Source organism: Cydia fagiglandana, chromosome 1, assembly GCF_963556715.1.
Source record: "Cydia fagiglandana chromosome 1, ilCydFagi1.1, whole genome shotgun sequence".
Classification (NCBI taxonomy): Eukaryota; Metazoa; Arthropoda; class Insecta; order Lepidoptera; family Tortricidae; genus Cydia; species Cydia fagiglandana.
This window is the reverse complement of record NC_085932.1, coordinates 13579019-13595863: the sequence shown is the minus strand read 5'-3', so window position 1 is coordinate 13595863 and position 16845 is coordinate 13579019. Positions and strand designations below refer to the sequence as shown.

General features: G+C 41.5%; 1 protein-coding gene across 1 annotated transcript in view; it reads right to left on the bottom strand.

Moving 5' to 3' along the window:
* Window positions 1-449: 449 nt before the first annotated feature.
* Window positions 450-16845, bottom strand: part of LOC134664721 (cadherin-23) — a 60491-nt gene continuing 44095 nt past the window's right edge. The window contains exons 21-28 of the mRNA XM_063521470.1: window positions 15875-16104; window positions 15107-15295; window positions 13371-13651; window positions 12651-12891; window positions 11194-11379; window positions 10771-11106; window positions 6709-6907; window positions 450-1465 (exon numbers count right to left, since the gene is read on the bottom strand). Of these exons, the coding sequence (XP_063377540.1) occupies window positions 1116-1465; window positions 6709-6907; window positions 10771-11106; window positions 11194-11379; window positions 12651-12891; window positions 13371-13651; window positions 15107-15295; window positions 15875-16104 (2012 nt within the window). The 3' untranslated portion in view covers window positions 450-1115. The remainder of the gene's footprint in view (window positions 1466-6708; window positions 6908-10770; window positions 11107-11193; window positions 11380-12650; window positions 12892-13370; window positions 13652-15106; window positions 15296-15874; window positions 16105-16845) is intronic.

The following is a 16845-nucleotide window of genomic DNA, read 5'->3' as shown; positions in this document are numbered from 1 at the left end:
TAGAATTTTAGATGTTCACTAGATATGAAATAGTAAAGATATGTGACGTTCCACGGCAAAAGGTACCTTATGGCGGCTGGCACTTACGCTATTATTAACGCTGCTTCAATTTCAATATTCAGCCGGGACAATGGTACCTTTTGCCGTGGAACGTCGCATATCTTTACTATTTCATATCTAGTGAATATCTAATTCATTTCCCGAATCGCGCCGATGCTTAAGCTTTCATTCACTAGATGGCGCTAATTATAGTTTTGTTGGAGATTTGTATACTTAATTTCAGTCGTAACAATCGGGAAACGATACAAATCTGCCTGTTTGATGGGTTTGATGCCATTCGATTAAAGTAGGTAAATCAATCCATTGGTTTGCAGACATTGGTTTACTTACCACCACCTCAATAGTGAACATGAATTGGGGAGCTTATTAGGGTTGGTTAAGTAAAACGGTTATCCAAATACATTTACTTTATTCGCAAACTATATTATACTCGCTATTTGAATTAATATCAGAGGTAACATTCAAATAAACTTAAAGTTACCATGAACTAGTTTTACATAGTTTGATAGTTTCAAAAACTTTGTTCTTGATTATTCTACTCAGGAATTATTATAATTTCAAAATGTATTGTACAAATCACACTTAGGCCTAATTATTAATAACTAAGTACAGAAAATAATTTACAAAAGGCACGACTACTATACTAAAAGCGGCAGTTTGTGATATTATCAGTTGGTTGGCTAATTTTGATTCACAAAATTATGACAGAAAGCTTAATTATTTTACAAACACATCCGGTTTTTCACTACTGCGCTACAATCTCAAACCTAATGCCGAGTCCACATAGTGGGCCGTCAATCTAAGAAGATACAAGTGATATTGCTATCTCATTCCACCTCATAGCTGCGTCCCTTAGATTGGTCCAAGTTGGTCCAATATATGGAGTCGGCATAAAGGATTAATTCGGCGTTGAACTAAATTAAATGCAAAATGTCATAATTTACAAGATAAAAGGGATCTACGATATGACGGAATAGCCTTTCGTACCTATACATTCTAAATTTAATTAAGGTAGGCCTAATTGAGCAGTGTCCAAGTTAATCTTTTAAAATTGCTTACAATTCTGTTGTTTCCATATTTTTTGCATTTTTCATCAGTTCCAATTGTTGATAGAAGTCATATTTAACTGGATTGGTCTGAGGTTCAGTCGCATTAGAATCTATGGAGGGAAAGGCACCTGTGGTGATAAAATATGGTTTTTCGTTAGACAAGTCTTGATCAACGGCGTTTTCGTCGAGAGAGTCGCGTTCCGAACGGCTTACTTGGTCGTCGGATTTGTACCATTCGTTTTCATATGCATGGAGCCATATCGGATTTGATCCTTTTGTACTATGCTTGTTGGTGTTTGGTACGCGGCCGCCGGAACTCCTGATCGTCATATCCGATTCGCCGGGAGTCGGTGATGCTGAAAGAAATAGTTACACTGGATATATTTTTGTTTGCATGAAGCGAAATAACAAACTGTTTTGTATATGTAGGTACAAATTAGATAACAGGTACTGCGTAGTCTAGATATAGAGACGCATTGCTTTGTTTGCCAAACAGATTCAAAGGTACATGACCAATTTAATGTCGCATTTACTAAATTTAAACGATCAATTTCTCATCTGTAGGCCAAGAACATGATTGGCGCGACATCTCGCTGCGAGATATACTACCCGATTTTTCTAACTGTATTAATTAAAGAGGGACGGGTAGTCTATCTCGCGGCGAATTACTGTCGCGCCAATCATGTGCTAGTCCGGCTGCTTGTCATATGCTCTCTCGCATAAAATATCGATAGGTACAGTCAGCAGCAGAAGTCGCTATACACTCCAGGTGCTCAAAGAGAGGTAAACGTTTAAACTGTCAAAAAGTTGTTGACTGTCATGGTAGTATTTACTTGTGAGCGCTCAACGTGTCACAAATATGTTAACAGTAGCTATTCATTAATTTCTACACTTACAACAAGTCATTGATACCTTAGCTGTCAAAAAACCAATGGTATCTAAGCGGTCAACGTGTCAAATATATCTGAACAATATGGAAAAATAGACTTTAAAGCATACAAGTACGGTCGAATATTGAATAAAAGATAGCCATGCTAATTTCAGGTAAAGCGTTTTGACAATCATCGAAAGCAGTACAGTCTTGTCATCACATACATCTATCTCACGTTTTGCCCTTTAGCCATTTGACAGGAGCCTCTCGGTCAACTTACTGCAAACTATTTCTTTTAACAGAATCGTCAAGACGAATGACACATAGCAAAAGCTAACTGAAGCCGAATTTAGAGCCAATTGTCAAGGCACGTCGTGGTCTCAGTAACAGGCGTTTGCTTTTCAAAGCAGAGACCGCGGGTTCAAATCTCAGTCGTACGCACCTAGAGATTACAGCTTTTTGTTTTTTTTTTTGGATTTCATTTCTATTATTAATTTGTGTCTTCTGGTTTTATGTTAATTTCGCATTAGTTTATATAATTTTTGAAGATAATGGCACATGTAGCGTATGTACGACTTTCTATCAGGACGTTGTAGGTTTGAACCCGCAGTGGGCGTTACTTAGATTACTCCTGTGCGGAATGCCATTTGATATTTACTACTCAAAAATCACGTTTGTTGTATGGGAGCCCCACTTAAATCTTTATTTTATTCTGTTTTTAGTATTTCTTGTTACTTATAATAGCGTCAACAGAAATACATCATTTGTGAAAATTTGAACTGTCTAGCTATCACGGTTCCTGAGATACAGCCTGGTGACAGACGGACGGACGGACGGATGTCGATGGACAGACGGACGGACAGCAGAGTCTTAGTAATAGGGTATCCCGTTTTACCCTTTGGGTACGGAACCCTAAAAATGCTGGTCTCTTCGAAAACCGACTAACTTAAATTGAAGGATATGGCAACAATGCATTTTATTAATTTCAGACATCATGTTTCATAGTAACATTTATTTCTTAAGACCTACACAATCGATATCTAAATAGAAATAGTCTTAGTTTTATTTTTCAAAACGTTCGGGGTTCGATTCCCGAGCTGAGTACACATTTTTTTTAATGTATGAATGCAGTTTTTCGTGTTACTAAAATCGATGACATGATTCCTAAGAAGAGATCGGTGTATATTGTATAGTATCAGATTTTCCCATACTGGCCGATCTAAATGGGCCACCCTGTATAGTATATTTTACTACAATAAGTGGGCTAAATAAATATATTAACATAGGTATATAATATGATATGATCAACGGTTTGGAAGAACAGCTGCATATGACAGTTAAAATAAAAAAAAACCGATCATTCTAGTAGAACCTACTTATTTATTGTATAAGTTTGACACTTAACGATAAAATACTTCTTTAAGAAAGGAGGTGTCAATTTGTAGTGCTACAGTATTTATTTTAAAGTTAAACATATAAAATGTTGATGCTTAGTTACCATTTAAATAACAACTGCTTAGCAACTGGTGGCACCCTGGCTGCTGACGTACGTGATTGGCAGTGCGTGTAGGTATTAATGACAGCAGCTTGAATTTGATTGCTTAGTTACCACGGACTTTTTAACCGTTATTGTCATTGTGATTAAATAAGGGTGTATGTGTTAAAGAAAAACTCAGAAATTAAGGTATTTGTGACGAACTGAAAGCCTACGTGAAAATGACATCTTAGATGTCCTTATTTTTGTGACGATTGAAGTGTATATGTTTTCTTGGACACCTTGCCCGCTCAGGTATATCTGCTGCTGACTGTACCTTAGTGCACACTCGTATTTAATTACGGGATAAAATTTATTGTAACGAATGTCTTATTGCAACTAATTTTTCGGCGTAATTAGTACGAGTGTGAACTAGGCCCTAGCCTAGTACAGTCAGCAGCAGATATACCTGAGCGGGCAAGGTGTCCAAGAAAACATATACACTTCAATCGTCACAAAAATAAGGACATCTAAGTTGTCATTTTCACGTAGGCTTTCAGTTCGTCACATATACCTTAACTTCTGAGTTTTTCTTTAACACATACACCCTTATTTAATCACAATGACAATAACGGTTAAAACGTCAGTGGTAACTAAGCACTCAAATTCAAGCTGCTGTCATTAATACCTACACGCACTGCCAATCACGTACGTCAGCAGCCAGGGTGCCACCAGTTGCTAAGCAGTTGTTATTTCAATGGTAACTAAGCATCAACATTTTATCTGTTTAACTTTTAAATAAATACTGTAGCACTACGAATTGACACCTCCTTTCTTAAAGAAGTATTTTATCGTTAAGTGTCAAACTTAGACAATAAATAAGTAGGTTCTACGAGAACGATCGGTTTTTTTTATTTTAACTGTCATATGCGGCTGTTCTTCCAAACCGTAGAGCATATTATATACCTATGGTAATATATTTATTTAGCCTGCTTATTGTACTAAAACATACTATACAGGGTGGCCACAGGTTGGCCCATTTAGATCGGCCAGTATGGGAAAATCTGATACTATAAGATATACACCGATCTTTTCTTAGGAATCATGTCATCGATTTAAGTAACACGAAACAAAGGCATTCATACATTTAAAAAAAATGTGTACTCAGCTCGGGAATCAAACCCCGAACGTTTTGAAAAATAAAACTAAGACTATTTCTATTTAGATATCGATTGTGTAGGTCTTAAGCAATAAATGTTACTATGAAACATGATGTCTAAAATTAATAAAATGCATTGTTTTCATGTCCTTTAATTTCATTTAGTAAGTTTCCGAAGATTTTTAGGGTTTTTAGGGTTTCGTACCCAAAGGGTAAAACGGGACCCTATTACTAAGACTGCTATCCGTCCGTCCGTCCATCCATCCGACCGTCCGTCCGTCTGTCACCAGGCTGTATCTCACGAACCGTGATAGATAGTTGAAATTTTCACAGATGATGTATTTCTGTTGCCGCTATAACAACAAATACTAAAAACAGAATAAAATAAAGATTTAACTGGGGCTCCCATACAACGAACGTGATTTTTGACCGAAGTTAAGCAACGTCGGGCGGGGTCAGTACTTGGATGGGTGACCGTTTTTTTTTGCCTTTTTTTGCATTATGGTACGGAACCCTTCGTGCGCGAGTCCGACTCGCACTTGCCCGGTTTTTATTTTCAATACATTTTACATACATTTTTTTAAATGTATGAATGCAGTTTTTCTTGTTACTAAAATCGATGACATGGTTCCTAAGAAGAGATCGGTGTATGTCTTATAGTTTTAGATTTTCCCATACTGACCGATCTAAATGGGCCAACCTGTGTAGTACCTACTAAAATACGATGCCCCGAATCGATCAAAGAACGAAGGAGAAAATAATTGTATCCAACCTAGCAGTAGGTAAATATCAAATGGCATTCCGCACAGGAGTAATCTAAGTAACGCTTACTGCGGGTTCAAACCTACAAAGTCCTGATAGAAAGTCGTACATATTACGCTACATCTGACATATCTTCAAAAATTATATAAACTAATGCGAAATTAACATACAACCTGAAGACACAAATTAATAATAAAAATGAAACCCAAAAGAAATAAAAAGCTGTAATCTCTAGGTGCGTACGACTGAGATTTGAACCCGCGGTCTATACTTTGAAAAGCAAACGCCTGTTACTGAGACCACAACGTGCCTTGACAATTGGCTCTAAATTCGGCTTCAGTTAGATTTTGCTATGTGTCACTCATTCGTCTTGATTCTGTTAAAAGAAATAGTTTGCAGTAAGTTGACCGAGAGGCTCCTGTCAAATGGTTGAAGGGCAAAACGTGAGATAGATGTATGTGATGACAAGACTGTACTGCTTTCGATGATTGTCAAAACGCTTTACCTGAAATTAGCATGGCTATCTTTCATTCAATATTCGACCATACTTGTATGCTTTAAAGTCTATTTTTCCATATTGTTCAGATATATTTGACACGTTGGCCGCTTAGATACCATTGGTTTTTTGACAGCTAAGGTATCAATGACTTGTTGTAAGTGTAGAAATTAATGAATAGCGACTGTTAACATATTTGTGACACGTTGAGCGCTCACAAGTAAATACTACCATGACAGTCAACAACTTTTTGACAGTTTAAACGTTTACCTCTCTTTGAGCACCTGGACTGTATAGCGACTTCTGCTGCTGACTGTACCCTAGTCGATACCCTAGTATCGATATAATGATATTACCTACGTCAAGTACAAACACGTGCGTAAAAATGGATGAATGATTTAGATGAAATTTGGTTCACAACTTCACATATAGTTTACCCACAGTTTACCTGTAACCAGGATTATCCTAAAAATATTATAAGGCAGGTTCATGAACAGTGTTAAAATGTTGGAAAACCCTATGTAAATAAATTATAGCAATGGGTTTTATATAAATCCGTACCGTAAAATGGGGTGACTAGAGACAAAACTGACATTCAAACCTCGATAACATTTTATTTTTACTATAGCTCCATTTGTAATAGGAATACATTATTTAGGTAGCAGTAGCCTTTCAAAACCATCTCACCCCCTGTCATTCCTTCTCTCCCAATTCATAGCCCGACTCTCCTCGCAACCCCTACTCACCCCATTTTACGGTGCATAGTTGTTTTACTCAGTGATGTGTATTTATGTGTCAATTATTTAGTAAATTACAAAACCTAATGACCATACTTACAATAAGCAGTAGCCGTGGCTGCCTTCAACCTCCGCACGTAGTCAGCCCGCTGGCTGAGGCACATCATGACCGAGAGGACGAGCAACACGGTGAGGAACAGAGTGGTCCAGACGAGCCAGAACACCGTCTGGTTGGACGTGATCGTGTCTACCGTTAGCGGCTGGTATTCCGCCGGTTGCGTATCGAGCACGTTGAATTCCTGGCGAGGAAAAGTAGAAAATAGAAATAGAAGTCCTGGCGAAATAGAAGTTGGTTGGTTGAACGATCCTGATGAAAAAGCGTCCCAGAAACATATGCATTATAGAAGAATTAAATCCTCTTAAATTGTATCAAGTTTTTGTAGGTAGGTATGCGATGTTGTTTATAATTTAACTACTTGCCACTCTATTTAAATTGTACGCAAACTCGGGTACTGTGCAAGGGCCTTGCGGCCCTGCGTTATATAATGGGAAAAGGAATCTAGTGTAATAGTGTCCCATGAACATTGCTATTTAATATGCCTACGCTGCGCCTACAAATCACAAATAACAAATACGCTCATCTGATAAGTGCCTATGCCCCAACTCTACCTTCATCGGACGAGGATAAGGAGGCATTTTACCAAGTACTTCACCGAACTCTTGAAGGAATTCCAAAGCACGACAAAATTATTTTGTTGGGAGATTTTAATGCCCGTGTAGGCACCGATTACGAACACTGGAACGGTGTCCTCGGCAGACATGGCGTTGGAAAGTGTAACGACAACGGATCACGCCTTTTGTCGTTGTGTGCTGAATTAGACCTTGCCATCACCAACACTTTCTTCCGTCTTGCCGAGAAATATAAAACTTCGTGGATGCACCCAAGATCAAAGCACTGGCATCTTCTAGACTACGTTATCGTCCGCCGTAAAGACCTGCGTGATGTTCTTGTAACGAGAGCGATGCGTGGGGCGCTGGGCTGGACTGATCACCGTCTCATCAGAACGAAGATCCAATTAAAACTTAAAGCTCCACGTCGTGCACCCCACAAAAATCCGTCAAAACTGGCCTTCTCAAAGCTTATAACATCACCGGAGTTGGGAGCTGCATTAGATTCAACTTTTGCTGCGAGTGTTTCGCAGACCGAGTTTTTGACAACAGATGAAGAATGGCAATCATTTGCAAAAAACCTCCATGCCTGTGCTCTGGAAACTATAGGAAAACCGGAGAAGAAGGATCAAGACTGGTTTGATGCGGCGGACAGCAGTATAAAAATGCTTGTTGAAAGATACAGGCATGAATTAAACTCGAAGTCTGCGGGTACCCCTGCTGGAAGGGAGGCTCAACACAATCTCAGATCTAAGGTTCGTGAACTGAAGGATAAGTGGTGGAAGGGAAAAGCTGCTGAACTACAAAACTATGCCGACACACATCAGACTGGTAAGTTCTTTGAAGGCATACAGGCCATCTTTGGCCCACGAGTCCGAAAGGTCGCTCCAATGTACTCAAAGAACAGGCAGTACCGAGTTACGGATAAAGATGCCGTATTAAAGCGTTGGGCGGAGCATTTTAACTATGTTCTAAATCCCGACGCGCTCAGTGCAAACCTGCCTTATATCGACACACTCGAAGAACTACCAGTTTATCAAGAGCTAGATGAGCCACCAACTTATGAAGAGTTCGTAAGAGCCGTGAAGCGTCTCAAAAACTCAAAGACACCTGGGTTGGACCAACTTCCTGCAGAGGTTTATAAATATAGTGGCCACAGCATTATCGGCAAGTTGTACCAACTAATACTAAGAGCGTGGCATGCTGAACAGGTGCCTCAGGACTGGAGGGATGCGGTAATTTGTAAGCTGTATAAAGGGAAAGGGGATGTCTCCGATTGCAGCTCTTACCGTGGAATATCGCTTCTCTCTTGTGCTGGTAAAATCCTCGCTCACATTATAAACGCCCGCTTAAGTGAGTTAGCTGAACAACACCTCCCAGAGAGCCAATGTGGATTCCGTCCTAGCCGCGGTACCATTGACGCTATCGCTGTTGTGAGGCAACTCCAAGAAAAAAGCCTTGAGCACCAACGGCCTCTCTACATGTGCTTTGTGGACTTGGAAAAGGCGTTTGACAGAGTCCCACGCGAAGCTTTATGGCTTGTTCTGCGAAAATCTGGATATCCAAAGAGGTTCGTAAACCTCATTCGCCATTTCCATGATGGCATGAAAGCGCAGGTTCAACATGAAAACGAACTCTCTGAGGAGATTCAGGTTACAAGCGGAGTGAAGCAGGGATGTGTCATGGCACCCACCCTCTTTGCCATATACTTCTCAGTGGTGATGAGAGACGCTTTAAAGTGTTGTGGCAACCAAATACAACTAAATGTGAGGACTGAGAAAGGTGTCTTTGACATATCAAGGTTCAGGGCGAAATCTAAAGTGCAACGGGTCTCCATATTGGAGATACTCTATGCTGACGACGTATGCCTTATGTCTGACAGTATGGCGCATCTCCAAAGCTACCTGGACGCATTAAACCGCTCTTGCCAACAATTCGGCCTGGTAATAAGTGCTTCCAAGACGACAATCCTCAAAGAACCACCCCGGGGAGTTGAATCTGATTCAACACCGCTGAATCTAGATGGAAAACCACTAGATGAAGTGTGCCATTTTAAATATCTTGGGAGCACTATACGCCAAGACAACACCCTAGCTTCAGAAATACCTTCTCGCATTGCCAACTCCGCTGCCAGTTTCGGGCGACTCACTGATCGTGTCTGGAGGTCCCATGACATCAATCTAGAGACTAAGATAAGCGTTTATAAGGCCCTAATAATCCCAGTCCTTCTGTATGGCGCAGAGACATGGTGCCTGTACAAGCCAGATGTCAAAAAACTAGACACTTACCACCTAAGATGTCTAAGATCTATACTGAGGATTAAATGGCAGGACCGTGTTCCCAACTCTGAGGTGCTGCGTCGTTCAGGGGTGTTCGGCATGGAGGCACTATTGATGCAGCGTCAGTTGAGGTGGTGTGGGCATGTTCTCCGGATGGACGATCGCCGCTTGCCTAAAGCTATATTCTACTCAGAATTAGCAGAGGGTAAGCGAAAGCACGGCGGTCAATATCTCCGATATAAAGACGTGCTCAAGCGTCACCTAAACGCGTGTGCCATCGATCCTGCACGTTGGGAGGAGCTCGCTGCAAAGTGGTCATCTTGGCGGTCTACCATCTTTGAATCCATCAAGTCGTTTGAGGAAAACCGCCTCGCGACACTAGACGTAAAACGCCAATTACGCAAGGAAAGGCCTAAGCCCTCCTACGTGTATACGTACAACACAGCCGGTCAACTCTACTGCCGTGAATGTGACAGAGTTTTTAAAAACAAGTTTGGCCTAGCCAGCCACATAAGAGCTCATAAGAGGAAAATCCCTTGATTGCTGAGGTCGCCGTCATCGAAATCGATGTGGAGGACTATATATTTAATATGACATAGGCGTTGATATTTTCTTTCAAAATATGGAAATACTGCAAGTCATTTTGTAATACAGAAAAACATTTTGTAAAATTGTGGACATCACTCGTGATGTCCAAGCAGTGGCGTAGCTAGGCCTGGGCGAAGTGGGGCCTCACGGAAGCCAACCCTTTCTATTCTCTTGGAATACACATTGAAAGAAAAGGCTAGGTCCTGTGTGAGATGTGACTTTGCCCACGGCTAGTTCAGTTTTTTTTTTTCGATATGTGAGCAAGGACCCCGCTAAGGATACGGGCGAACCTTGCTCATATGCATATCTCTCGCCAGGTTTCCCTTAGTCGCCTTATACGACACCCACGGGACGAGATGGGGTGGTGCTATTATTTTCTGATGCCGGCACCACACGGCACCGGCTAGTTTAGTTAGACCATGCTACGCCACTGTGTCCAAGGCCTCAGCCTTTAAGATCTTGACAGATGATTTATGCAGCGTATATATGCGAGGGACAATGTTTCTCGTGGCTGTATAAGCCAAAAACCGCATTTGTGGCAGCTGACGTAGGGAGCCATGTCGGCAGTTACGCTTATAGATGCTGAAATATATGACTAAGCTGTTAGATCACTCATACTTTACTACCTTGAACAAATCATCCAGTTGTTCAATATTCTTGTCGACCAACTGCAGCACCTGATTCACCTCGAGCACGGAATGATCTTGTCCATTAACCAGATGCAGGTACAAATCAGTCTTCGTATTATCTACAGATCCGTCCTTATTTTCATGCACCCTTAAGTCGTCTATGTTGACTACGGACTCGGCAACTTGTGCTAGTTTTTCTCTGAAAATGTTTATTTTGTCTCTGACTTCTGACGGATGGGAACGTAGAACGAAACGCACTCTTTGGTCCTCCCGTAGCAGGTATATGAATACGTGAGATTCGTCTTGTAGGCCACCCGTATCGTTGACAAGCACCTATAAAAAAGTTAGATAGAATGTAAAATCATCTTACTAAAACTCGTCTTTCATCTTATCATAACATAAAGTCATTTAGGAACTTACTTTAAAATCAAAGTATCCTTTCATCCCTTTCTGTGGGTCGAAATTAAGTGAGATAGCTCCCGTCTCCTCGTTGACCAGAAAAGGCGATACTGCCAAATTCTCCAAACCTTCGGTTAGCGTCTTCTTCACTTCGCCCAGGAGGTAGTAGCCCATTTTGGCATTTTCGCCGTCATCGAGATCAATGGCCTGAAATATTGATAAAAATTTTATGGCACTGTGCTGTAATCAGCAAGTTATAGATAATTAACAAATAGTACATGGTGCCTAACAGTTTTTTTTATAATGCGGCTGTAATGTAGTGCCATTTTACTGCTCAGTGTACATTACGAGAAAGCCTATTATCCTACATTCCAACGTAAATAATATTACTTGTTGATCTAATTCATGATATAGGTATTTGAATATTTTACCGGAAACTCAATCGGTTTTGTATTGGTAATACCTTGTTTACAAAACATGATACTCAAGATAGCGAATGAAGTCTAACGCCACCGACACTAGATATAAGTTATCTTGCTCTCTGCAGATAAATGTGTAGGTATAATGAATAAGTGTCATCATGATAAGTGGAGGTCAACCATGCATGAAGAAAAATTATCATTACAATATGAGCAAGTACCTAGATGAAGTAGATATGCAAGAAATCCGTTTCATATCTTATCTTTAAATATACAGACATGAGCTACATCAACAACTGAGCGGATATTACACGTCTTGCTTACAGCGTTAATTAATTTCTGTGCAACTAATCTTACATGGGTTATACTGGCAACAGCTTGTTACGACTGGTAATAGTTTTGTTATAATTGGTATAACAGCGAAGAAAATTTTGCCATCTAATTTTCTACGCGAACGAAGTCGTGGACTGATGAGGCGAATAATACCTATAAATTATGGCCGTGGCAACATGGGAACAGGGGGCCGATTTTTGAATTTCGACTATTCGATTTCGTGTATTTCATTAAATAATATCTCCACTACTAGGCATTTAAATTCTACAAATATAAATGAAATCGAGTGGTCAATACCAATAGATTCCAAACTTCAATCGCTCGTATTTCCAAAATTAGCATTTCGCCGTTTTCCACCGATTTTCGTGTGACGAAATCGAGCGGTCGAAATTAAAAAATCGGCCCCCAGATAAGATAAGAATAATAAAGACTAACCCCCTTATTCATAAACGCTCTACAAACCTCAATTAGCTAATAATCGTCTGTCTTCATCTTTCATTTTGACTGATGTATTTGTAAGTAAGGGATAAAACATAATTTAACTAAATCGGGCCCTTAAAGTTTTATGAATAAGGGGGTAAGACACTATCCGAATAGCAGAATGCTGCCCGTGTCCAATGTCCATGTTCACGTCGTATTCAGGGCCGCACATATAGTAACTAATTATTACCCAGTTACCTACAGTTAATCAGTTAATTTTATATGAGTTAGCGATTAGGTATATACCTTAACATGCATGAATTCGATGCCAAAGTCAGCCTCCGTGGTGATGCCCCCAGTAAAGATCCTGCTGACGAACTTAGGCGCGTTGTCATTTAAATCATTGACGGCGACGTGCACGGTCAGGGTGCTGACGGAATCTTCGTTCGCGCGGTACTCGGGCGCGGCCACGCAGTCCTCTGTAGCTAGTACTGTTAGGGTGTAGTTGGATTTCCTCTCGCGGTCCAGCGGGCGTTGTGTGGCCAACCTGTTAAATGGAACACTATTTGGTTTTTTGAACGTTTGACTTGGTAGCCAGATGACAGGTTAGCGCCTACCTGCAACGTCATTTAAAAAAAAATGCTTGAAGCATGATAAATAAATAATTAATATAATTCGACGAAAAATAACTTCTGATCAAGGTCTCTCCTAAGATGCTGATTAAGGCTTGCTGTTACTTTAATCGTAATTTCAGGCTGGGTTTTTTACAGATTCATTCTAAACGGAACTCTAATGCACTACAATAAATGACTTCTGCATACAGTCTACGCAAGAGCTCAGATAAGTATGGAATTGGACGGAATACAGGGGCGTTTGGGGAAGCGAGTATCTCCTGCAATTCCTCAGAGCTCATGCGCAGACAGGATTACGTGATAAACGATTAATTTGCACGGTTCTATTCCAATCAGTGAAATATCTTTTAAGTTACAAAACTACAAGGTACTTACCTACTAGAAACTTACGTACCTGTGCGTATTCCGATGAAGTTCAAATTCGCCATCCTCATTCCCCTCCACGATATAATAGCAGACCGGTAATACCGGCTCGTCACCCCGGTCGATCTCGTCCCTCTCTATCACACTGGGCAAGTACAGCCCTTCCTCGTACATGTTCTCTGTGAGGTTGATGTGCAGGTGTTTGTCGGGGAAGCGCGGCCGGTAGCTGTCGACGTCTTGCACGTAGATGGTCAGGTCGAGGTCGGAGCTGAGCGGCGTGGGGAGACCGAGGTCGTAAGCTTCGATTCGGAGCTGGGAATAGTACATTATTGCAGAGGCCGGGAAAGGGCAATTCGTGGATGAGTTTCGATTTTGTCGGACGACGCGAAGCGGAGTCCGACAAAGAAGACGAATCCACGAATTGCTATTCCTGCCGAGGCATATATAGTGCTTTTCTCCAAACATGCGAGGAAATAAGCTAAAATAATTATTATTTAAGCATCAAGCATCACTCAAATCAAACCTTCACATCCAAAATGTCAAAAACAATTTCCCTCTTTAATTAATTTTTAAAAGTTAAAGGCACAAACTTATTCTGCCATTCAGTACCATTCAATATTCGTTCATTCAATATAATTGCGCAATATAGTTTGTCAAACCAACTTTTCAGTCAGTAAGAACCAGGAAAACTACACCCATCCTTTTCTTTTGGGTGCTAGTACTAGTGTAAGACAAAGATAGTATGATTCTCTTTGTCTAAGTTTGAAATGAGAAAGTCCTTTGACAAACTATACTTGGTCAAGCAGATCTTGTCAGTAGAAAAACGCGGCAAATTTGAAAAATGTAGGCGCGAAGGGTTATCGTCTCATAGAAAATTTGAATTTCGCGCCTTTTTCTACTGACAAGATTTGCTTGACCGTCTATATGTAAGCTTTATGAACACGGATGAGATTTAAAAAAAATATAAAAATAATCTTTGATTTTATTAAGCAGTATTAGCTGATCGGGTCGTGTAGAAGCGGCTCGCGGCAATAATAATTGGCTGTTTGCGTTTTTTATTATTAAAAAGTAAAAAACACTACAGTAATAAGTTATTACTGTAGTGTTTTTTGACTTCCCGTCCGCTAGAACAGGACAGCGATAGTTTGATGTTTTTTAGTTAGAGTTTGACATTAACGAAGAACTTCCCGTACTATTTTTGCTACAGTAAGGTGAACATTTCCGAGCATACCTATTGGAGAAAAATTATATATTGGTTGGATAACTTAGCAAATAACTGTGTATGGTACGGGTATCATCCGACAAAGTGCCGTAAACTGTGTTTATGTAGTTATTACAGTTCAAAAATATAAAAGCAGATGTAATGAACACACAAAATTTAATATTTCAATGCATGGTCAAACTTTAAACACTTTTAGGCAATTTCCCATGAGTTAGGTCGAGGATTTGCTGGTAGCTTACAATAATAATGGTTTTTGCTGTCCAGCCTATTCATGAAGATAACGCACGGCTGGTGGATGGTTTACCATTATGGTACTTCTTTTAGCGCTGCGCTGTCTGTTGCACTATAAGAATTTCAGTGTCTTGTGTGTGTGTCAGTGTGTTGTGTGTATAGGCGAGCTGGATACGAGGGCAGCAATACCTGTATTGACAGTACTTACATACTCCTGGCTGGAAGTGTGAAGCAATTTTTTTGATAGCGCCACCGGTGGCGCCTGCGTGCGATTTGTATAGGTTGTGCGACATAGCTGGAAGTTAGAAAGTAACCTGATAGCGCGCGGTGGTGTCGCGATGCAGAGGCACGGCGGTGCGCAGCGCGCCGCTGGTGGCGTGCACGCTGAAGGCGCGCCAGGCGCCGCCCGCGTCGCGCCGCACGCGGTACCGCACCGCGCCGTTCGCGCCGATGTCCGCGTCGATCGCTCGCACCTCCACCACCACAGTGCCGATTGTTGCGTTCTGATATAATAATGAACATACATAAACATTGCCACAAACCGCCCCCGTACGACATGGATGAGCACAGTATTGAAAGAGTTGATGAAAATAGGCGCAAGCCCTGACATGACGCAAAATAGAGAAGAATGGCGCAAAATGATTCGGAGAGCCGACCCCAAACCCTAGGATATGGGATAAAGGCTAAGATGATGATGATGATGATAAAAAAATGCCACAAACAAATGCCTATTAATCGTTATCCTCTTTACAATTTCCACGAGACAGACGACTTATCGTAAATACAAGCAATATAATGGACTATGCAACTATGGACTGTAATTGTCTGAAAATAAATATTTTTTTTTTTTTTTATTAATGACCTGATCACTAGGCGTTGAGCTGATGGCCCTTAGTCGCTACAGTGAAAAAAAGGCTGCCGAAACCCTTATACGAGTATCTCATCCTACCCTCACATTTATTTGGCAAGGTCATGATCTGCGGCGATCTCAGACGACATTAGGTAGCGTCCACAGATCTTTGTCCTCTATGATTAGGGAAAATTTACCGAAATTACTGTAGTTTTATCCAACTGTGACATACCTCAGGTACTTTAATAGTGACGTTCTGCGGCGGGTGCACGAACACGGGCGCGTGGTCGTTGAAGTCGGTGACGCACAACCGCAACTCCCCGCGGACCACATTCGGCGGCGTGCCCAGGTCCTTGGCTTCCACGGTGAGGGAGTAGTTCCCGAAGCGATCCTTGAGCGACTGCTTCGCGAACAGCCGGCCCGTGTTGGCGTCTCCGCCGACTTGCTCGAAGCGGAATAGATCTAAGAAACAAAATCATCCGTGTATTAACATGATCGTATACTCGTAAGTTGCGTTATTAGAAAGAAGATATGAAAGAGAGATACCAAATATTGCTACTGCGAACTTTAACATTTAATATTGAATGTATTGTCGTCCAATCTATATCACTTTCTCGAATGGGCTCGCGGTGCTTGTGGTACTATAGAGGGGTAGTGCTGTAATGTTACCGTGTCCCTTCCCGCCGACGAGCCTGAACTGTACGCGGCCGTTGGGCAAGGCGTTGTCGTCCGCGTCGGTGGCCGACACGGCGACGATGGGCTCGCGGTGTTTGTGGGACTATAGGCACTGGTCCCACTGCGAGCTAGTAAGCTAATAATAATAGTTACTCGCCCAGCGGTGAGCTATAAATATCGCCGTGTCTCTTTTATTTACACGGGAGTGCTTATCTTTTGTTCGTGTTTATAGCCGATAGCTCATAGCTTACTAGCTCGCGGTGGGACCAGTGCGATAGGGATAGTGCTGTAATGTTACCGTATCCCTTCCCGCCGACGAGTCTGAACTGCACGCGGCCGTTGGGCGAGGCGTTGTCGTCGGCGTCGGTGGCCGACACGGCGACGATGGGCTCGCGGTGCTTGTGGGACTATAGAGGGGTAGGGCTGTAATGTTACCGTATCCCTTCCCGCCGACGAGCCTGAACTGCACGCGGCCGTTGGGCGAGGCGTTGTCGTCCGCGTCGGTGGCCGAGACGGCGACGATGGGCT